The sequence below is a fragment of the Apodemus sylvaticus genome, chromosome 15 (assembly GCF_947179515.1).
Source record: "Apodemus sylvaticus chromosome 15, mApoSyl1.1, whole genome shotgun sequence".
NCBI lineage: Eukaryota > Metazoa > Chordata > Mammalia > Rodentia > Muridae > Apodemus > Apodemus sylvaticus.
The window spans coordinates 51,072,352-51,081,158 of NC_067486.1; the positions used below are offsets into that span (position 1 = coordinate 51,072,352).

General features: G+C 37.2%; 1 protein-coding gene across 5 annotated transcripts in view; it reads left to right on the top strand.

Annotated features, from left to right (window-relative positions):
- Dzip3 (DAZ interacting zinc finger protein 3) overlaps window positions 1–3,261 on the top strand; it is a 60,410-nt gene extending 57,149 nt beyond the window's left edge. For 4 of the 5 annotated variants that reach the window (XM_052159106.1, XM_052159109.1, XM_052159110.1 and 1 more), the window contains one exon: window positions 1,361–3,261. In XM_052159106.1, coding sequence (XP_052015066.1) covers window positions 1,361–1,471 — 111 coding nt within the window. In that variant the 3' untranslated portion in view covers window positions 1,472–3,261. Of the gene's footprint in view, window positions 1–120 lie in introns of all 5 variants that reach the window. The other variant, XM_052159107.1, reaches the window with a different exon arrangement.
- Window positions 3,262–8,807: the final 5,546 nt, after the last annotated feature.

Here is an 8,807-nt window from a genome sequence, read left to right on the forward strand (position 1 = left end):
CATCAGCATCCAGTGCCATTTCACAGTCCCACTGGGCATAACTACACTTCACTCTGGGTGCCATACAGAAACGTTTAATCTTTCACTGTATGCAGTCATGGTTGTGCTACTGTTTTTCAGGAGGACAGCCTGGAGACTTAAATGGTATACAGTATACAGTCCCCATGAACAGAACTAGGAGAAATATTGATTGACATAGCAATGAGTGACAAGACTAGCAACAAAGAAGTGGCACTTTACTCCGACTATAAATTCTACAGTGTCTGTTGTCCTTTTGTAATAATAGCCCTTCTCATTTTAAAGCAGAAGACGTCCTTAGTAATCTCTCACTCTTGTGTTTACGTGTGAAAGTTCAGATCCTGGAGTGTTAATGCTAGAGAAGTGTAAGGCTGGCATCTTTTGTGTTCTTGATATTTCCATGTATAATCTGGAGCTACTGCTGTGTAACTGTTATTCATATATAATGTATGGCCCAAATCCTCTTGTGATTTGACAAAAGAAAAGATAATCTTAGATAAGAAGTATTTTCTTGGGGATTTTTTCAAACCATTTTTCAAAGATACAGTATGTGGTACCTGATGTAAAAGGATGTGTGTTGTCTTCTTCAATCTGAAGAGGCATAAAAAATAGCCAATCCCAGAGGCCTCCACGATGATACTTAGCCATCCAACTTTCCCATTTTGAAATTCTGATGTATGAAGGTTTTTAAAAAAGAGTATTTAACAGAACTTATACCTACATCACACTGACCAAGTACAGGTTGTTCTTTAGAGTTAGGTATTAGGCTGCAAACACAGTCCCTGGACATAATCCCGTTACCTGATTTGGCTCTCCATTATTCAAATATCAAAAAACTCCTGGGTTTGGTGTCAATATGTAGAGGCAAAACAAAGCGAATACTTTATAGTTCAAGATTACTGTCTTAGAAACAGTAAGAAAACATATAGAAGAGACTTTTCTTCCAAGGAGTTTCAGCTTTAGAGCCCCATAAGGATATTGGTAACATTCATATGCTTAGTTGTGATTTCTTAAATGAATTATAAATGCAAAGAACATATAAGTAAAATTGACAAAAGAGAGACTATAGCAATCTTCCCCAATATCCTTGTCAGGAAGAAGTACTAGTCATTTTTCAAATAGAGTAAGACCAAAATTTGAGTCAAATAGATGGGCTTAAAGATATTCTGCAGTTGCCAGTTGTGTTGCTTAGCAAACCAGAGAATGAGCCACACTTGTAGCAGATGGCTCAATTTTCCAATCTGCCAGAAGATGTAATGGTTGGTACCTACAGTGAATAGAGTGGTAGCTGCCTCTGCTAGGCTAAATTTGAAACTCTGACTTGAATCATTTTGCTCCTTAGTGCATTAGACCATGGTTGATGCAACAGGGCACATGCCCCACCTGCAGACTCCATATTTTGCAACCAGAAGAATTCCCTGGCCACCCCAACGGGCAGTTACCCAAGATCTGATACAAGGCAGGTAGTTATACCTAAGATCAGCTTTAGACACTGGAATTTAGTTCTGCTTTTTTATGAGCTAATTGTATGAGCAGTATTATGCAGCAGTATTCCTTGACCAGTTAATCACACCAGAGCTGAGTCAAAGAGATTGAGAAAGATCTACAGCACATGTAAATTAAATGGTAGAGACTCAACATTGATTTTATCGCTTTTTGTAAGATTTTCTATCTGTAAGCATAAGGCCTATAAATATGACTATCACTGTATTTCTTAGAATGCCCTGTTTTTCCTGCCTTTTATTTCTTCCTTCATACTCTATTGTCTTTTATTTTCTCTTAAGTATGATATATTTTAATTTCCTGATAAAAGTTTAGTAGAACAAGTAGAAGGGTAGGAAAATGCTATAGACGTTAGTTCTCTTTTTAACTTTGAAAGCTTAGTGTTAAAATATAATTATTGTAAGTTATAGTTCTGTCCGTCTTCTGAAATGTCCACACTTGATGAGATTATGGACTTTGACACTGGTAACCATACAGTGGTTTGTAACAGCTTGTGAGAGGTGGTTGTTATGTTTCAGACAGTACAGATCCAGTTTGTCGACTTGTTGTTGTGCAATCTCCTTAATAATTATACTGTAGAAACTGCAACTAAGATTCATCTTTTCCCCCAAGAGCTAGTTCTTAAAATCCCACCATAAGATGTCTATATTCCCACTATTTAGCAAAATAAATATAGAATGAAGTTAGAATTTGAAAGCAAGGGGTAGTAAAAGAGCAGATATGCAAATGAAGTCATTTGCTAGGATAAGTAATTGAAATTTTACATTCCTTTGTAAACACATTCTTTGGTTCTTAGTCATTTGCACTTAAAGGAGTTGTGGGGTTTTTGGTGTTGTTTTGTTTTCTTCTTTAAAGGTATGTAGTTGTTCTGGGGAAGAGAAGAAACCATTATATGTACTTGCTGCAGCTTCTTACAGAGTTGCTATCCACCAGACCAGTTGTCTGTCAAAGCTTATTACTGAGAGTTTCAATTCTTAGACAACAAAGCCTATTTTCAAAAACAGTGTAAATGCCTGTAAGTATTGCACATGCCTATACCTTAAGACGTAAAGTACCTTGGGCACCTTGAGAGACGTGTTCCTTGGTTCATATTCACAATCTCAATTTTATTAATTTTGGGGAAAAGGTCTTTTGACTCAGCAATTATTTTGTCTGTATATTTCAGTGTAAATGTATCTTGAAGTTACTGTGAATCTCTTATTTAAAAAACCAATGCCTGTAATTGTATGCTAAGCTTCTTTTTTTATTTTGAAAACTGAAAAATGTGAAGAAAAATATTTTTAAGATTACGACATCTGAATAGGTAAGATGATTTGGCAGGTAATGGTACTTGTTGCACAGTTTGCTGACTTGAGTTCTATCCCTGGGACCTGCATGGTGAAAGGAACAAACCAATAATCTCCACGTGTATGTTGTGGCTTTTGTTGCACATGCACACGGTACTCATAGATGCACGAAAGAAAAAGAAAAGAGAATTTTTAAATATGCCATTTGTCTATATATAAACTACCAAGACTGTGTTCGAATTGCAAAATCTAGAACTTATGGGACATTTAACCATTATCTTATGATGGTTATGTAGCACGTTACCTTGTAAGATGTTAATGCTTACATTTTGTTTCTTTGTTCTTGCTTATAACTGCAATTTCATTTTTATGTGGAAAATAAAAATATTTCCAAATTGAACATCTATTTTTCTATGTATTCATCTCAAATATATCTAAAAACTTTAATTCTCTATTTCAAATGTCTGCTTCTGTTGAGTTGTACTTAAATTTTTCTTTTGTTTTGAGGAAATGGTAGGAAAATGTCTAAGTTGTCAGTCATTTCATCTTGTAAAATATCAAGGATCTCAGAATACAGGATTTTTGAGGACTCTGTACTTTCCTTATCTGTCTCATTTGTTTTGCAGCTGTGTCTTGTCCATAGTCATCTGGCTGGGCAGTAAATAAGCCACCTGGTACTGGTGGGTCCTGATGCTCTGACACATGCCACCTTTACAAGTCCGTGTGCTAGAGTGTTAGTAGTAGTGACCTGTCATTCTTGGCTTAAGCGGAGGGGCCAGAAGACTGAACACAGTCACTAATATATAGTGAGACTATAGAAAGACAGTACCTCACAAAGTCATGTCTAGTTCTACTGATGCTAAAGTTAATGGATCTATAAAATTGGTGATACACAAAATGTCCACTGCCATGCTTTCTTCTGAGGAATGATTTTACCTGGTCAGAAACCAGTTAACAACCAGAGAGCTCCTAGCATGGCAATATTTGTATCAAAAATATTTCCAGAGGCTCAATGAGTAAGAGTGCTTACTGCCCAAGCATGGGGATCTGAGTTTGAATCCTGATGCCCCTAATGTAAAAATCTGGGCATGCTTTTACCTATTCTAACCAGAAGGTGGAGACAAGAAGCCCGGAAGTTTACTGAACAGACAGCCTATAAAAAACAGCAAGCTTTAGGTTCAGTGGCAGATTCTGTCTCAAGGGAATATGATGGAAAAAGAAAGAACAAGAGACATAGAGCCAATGTCTGTACTCTGCACCTTTGTATGGACACACAAGATTTTTAAAACAAAATATTCTGGAAGTATCCAGTTTGAACATACACAACCACTCTGGATGATATGCCTTATGATATTTTTCTTTCTATTTATTTTTCTGTGTATAACATTTTATAGTTTTTATAAGATACATTCAGATGTGCTTGGCACTTTATTTGGTCTACTTTTGACAAGTATATATTACTATGATTTCTTTAACATGGTGAATCACAAGACTGAAATAGGAGGGAAATAACTTATTTAAAGTGATAGTTAAATAATTACAAAATAGCCTTCTGAGATTGTAATACAGATAGGTCTTCTGTACTCTAGCTATAGTTCCTACTAGTATTTTCAGTTGCATCCATTTTAGGATTTGCTTTGTACATAAAAATGTTGCAATTACTACATCTTAAATAATTCTATTCAAATTAAAGAAGATAAACAGTAAGTTAAGTTTTCTCCTAGAACTATAATGTTGTGTTTATGAAATACAAAGATATGGTAGTGATATCGCATGGTAGAAAGAGTTTGACTTCCCTCTATGGTTTGATTAGGATGGTTCCAATTAATGAGAATTATTTTAACTTAATTATTAATACTCCTTTTCACTGTTTAATCTTTCCTAGCTTAAAATATTAATCTAATTCTATGGTTCCATATGGAAAGTTTGGATTTTAAATTTGTCAAGAATGTCCCCTATATTTGTAAGATATTCCTATATGTTATATCAACCATTCAGATGACAATTCTATTATTTGAGTAATTCCAAGAAATGTGTGATAATTTTAAAAAAATGTAGTTTCCCATTTGATTATTTTTCTAGAATAGCAACAAAAACAATTAGCTGGCTGAGAACTGTTTATTAATCATTTATTAGATTTTTCTCTCAAGTAGCAAACTTCATTTGGCTTATTTCATCTGTTTAAGTTTACTTCTTGATGACCAACTATATTTTAAATGAGCTACCCTTGATAATTTAAAGAGACCAAATAATATAGCCATTAGGCCTGCATCTAGGTTTACAAAACCCCAGACAGTATCACCCACTCATGGTCTTGGTTTGATATATTTGAACTACATGAACTATAGTGTATCAGGTTACTGCCTTGAATGGTTGAACAACCAACAGTGATATTTAATTAGAGTACAAAATAATGGGCTTCACTATGATATTTTCATACATGTGTATCATTTTGCTTTGCTTATTATTTTTCCTGCTATGGTAGAAAAATTATTAATCTACATTTACATCAATGGTTTCCAACCCTCACTTCTGCAACTTGTAGTGAAGATTCTGAAATTTTTATTTCTTTTAAAAAAAACAGAAGGAAACAGATATTATATGTACATGTATGTAAGAGAGTGTTTTCACTTTAAGCCCAGGTGTGGGGCCATGTCAGACTATCTGCAGCAGCTATGATTTGCCTCATGCTTTAGCAGAAGCATGGTTTTGCAAGCTGCAGATAGTTTCTGTGATTGTGTAACATCAGTATTCTGGGAACTTTTCAGAGTATATAAATGCTTGGACCCTGAGAGGCAGAGTTGGTGGTTGGTGGTCATTGAGGGGAGTTGGTTTCTGTTTGTTTGTATTTGTGCTCAAAGAAAAAGAAAGAAATTAGATTCAACTTCCATGTGTATGTGGGCTTTCTGTTGTTTTTGTTGCTATTGAAGACCACTCTTACTCCATAGTGATCTGATAGGAAAAGAATTTTGAATGGCTGAGAAGCACCTTAAGAAATGGTCAACATCATTAGGGAAATGCAATCAAAACAATCCTGAGATTTCACCTCACACCAGTCAGAATGGCTGAGATTAAAAACTCAGGAGACAGCAGGTGTTGGCAAGGATGTGGAGAAAGAACTACACTCCTCCACTGCTGGTGGGATTGCAAGCTGGTACAACCACTCTGGAAATCACTCTGGCAGTTCCTTAGAAAACTGGGCATGACATTTCCGGAGGACCCTATTATACCATTCCGGGGCATATACCCAGAGGATTCTCCGGTATGCAGTAAGGACACATGCTCCACTATGTTCATATCAGCCTTATTTATAATAGCCAGAAGCTGGAAAGAACCCAGGTGTTCCTCAATGGAGGAATGGATACAGAAAATGTGGTATATTTACACAATGGAATACTACTCAGCCATTACAAACAATGAATTCATGAAATGTTTAGGCAAATGGTTGGAACTGGAAAATATTCTAAGTGAGGTAACCCAATCACAAAAGAACACACATGGAATGCAATCACTGATAAGTGGATAGTAACCCAGAAGCTCTGAATACCCAAGACACAATTCTCATATCAAATGGTTCCCAAGAAGGAAGAGAGGACCCTGGTCCTGGAAAGGCTTGATGCAGCATTGTAGGGGATTACCAGAACAGAGAATGGGGGGAGGGGGGTTGATTGGGCAACAGGTGGAGCGAAGAGGGCTTATGGCACTTATGGGGAAGGGGGAACCAGGAAAGGGGAAATCATTTAGAATGTAAACAAAGAATATAGGAAAAAATAGATTCAAATATCTCTCCTGCGTGCACATTCTTCTTTCTCTTCTATCTAGCAATAGGGATTGAAAGAGAGTGTGGTGGGGTGGCAGAAAGCCATGCAACCTGGGAAGCTAGCCTAAAGCAAGAGTGAGGCAAAGACAGGTCCAAACCCAGAAAATCTCATGGTGAGCAGGAGTAAGGACTGTTTCGTCTCTGCTCTGGACCTGCATCCTCTGGTGCATGTAGCCTATGTAACCATCACCTCTGCCACCCTTGAAATAGTCATGTAGCTTGGTGGCCAAATTACAGATTTAACTTTGGCTCTCCCTATGACATGTCCAAGAAGCACCTGGAATTCCTTTTCATGCAAATGAAGCATTCCCAACAGCTCAGCACCAAGCAATAATGTACAGTGACCCTGAAAACTCCCTACCCACTCCCCAATGTTTCGATAGCCCTGTTACTCCAATAAGGGAGAGCTGTTTCACTGAAAACTGTCTCAGAGAAGGTTGTTCCTCCCCAGATCTCAAGCCAAGATCCTGGGAACCCACCCATCCAGACCTTTGTTCCTTACATTTCCATCCAATGTGCAAAGGTGCTGAGGATAGAAGCAGAACTCACCCATCTGGGTTGGGGCGGGGGGAATTGGGGCCAGTGTGGGGGATGGATAAAAGGTTGGAAAAAGAAAAATCCACAAAGTAGCAAAAAATAGCTACAATAAACCTTTACTACATACAGTTCCTCATGTTATGGTGACCCCCAACCATAAAATTAGTTTCATTGCTACTTCATAACTAATTTTCCTACTGTTAGAAATCTTAATGTGAATAATTTTGGAGACAGGTTTCTCAGTCACAACACACAGTTTGAGAACCTCTGGTTTGTTAGATGGCAAGGACTGATTTGCTGAGGTCACAAAACTCAGTTGAGACTCCAAGCTAGAATCTTACTACCAAGATCTGTATTCTCTCCATAATACTAAGCCATCTTTTTGACAAAGGAAGTGCAGCAGGTATAAGGAGAAGGAGGGAGATGACAAGAAAAAATGAAAAGGAAGAAGAAAGGAATAGGGGAAAAGAAAAGTAAAGAAACTGAATACTTAAGGGTTAGGAAGTTCTTTCCTCAGTCAAGATAGAAATCAAACAAGACTAGGGTACTCTTATGAGGAGAACAAGACTAGGGTACTCTTATGAGGAGAACAAGACTAGGGTACTCTTATGAGGAGAACGAGACTAGGGTACACTTATGAGAAGAACAAGACTAGGGTACACTTATGAGGAGAACAAGACTAGGGCACTCTTATGAGGAGAACAAGACTAGGGTACACTTATGAGGAGAACAAGACTAGGGTACTCTTATGAGGAGAACAAGACTAGGGTACTCTTATGAGGAGAACAAGACTAGGGTACACTTATGAGAAGAACAAGACTAGGGTACACTTATGAGGAGAACGAGACTAGGGCACTCTTATGAGGAGAACAAGACTAGGGTACACTTATGAGGAGAACAAGACTAGGGTACTCTTATGAGGAGAACAAGACTAGGGTACACTTATGAGGAGAACAAGACTAGGGTACACTTATGAGGAGAACAAGACTAGGGTACTCTTATGAGGAGCTAGTGTCTCCTGATGAAGTGAGACATGCATACGCTAGCATCAAGGTTGATGCCTGACTGGTGTTTTAGAAGGGTTAGGCTACATATTTTGCCTTTTAATTTCAAATGCTATGTTATATTTGCTTAGAACATGTCCCAAAGGTTGTGTCACTTTGTAAGGGTGATGCAGTTTCACAACCACTACTGTGACTTTGATAACAGTAATATACTTCTGCTGTGTGAGTGAGTAATCTGTCAGTGTGCTCCGACAACTCAGAACAGCAGTGTGGAAGAAACTACAGCTGAGGGCCTTTCATTTCTTTAGACTGTATGACAAAAATAGGAGCTATTTCTAAGGAATAAATATACATGTTTACATTATTTTAATTCAAGGAAGAATTATTTTCAGTTCCAAGGGCATAAGACAAAGCCATACCTCAGCAACTGAAGGTGAAGTGCTTTCATTTCAAGAAAAGTAAATTGTTTAATAAATTGTAAACACATTTAAAATATTATCAGATGATTACCAAAAAGCTAAATGGAAATTTAATGACATCATTTGTTAGAGATGTATGTGTATAAATCTATTTTCTTTATTAAATTTTTGTAAATTAAAATGTAGTAACCTCATTTTCTCCCTTCCCCTTCCTCCACTC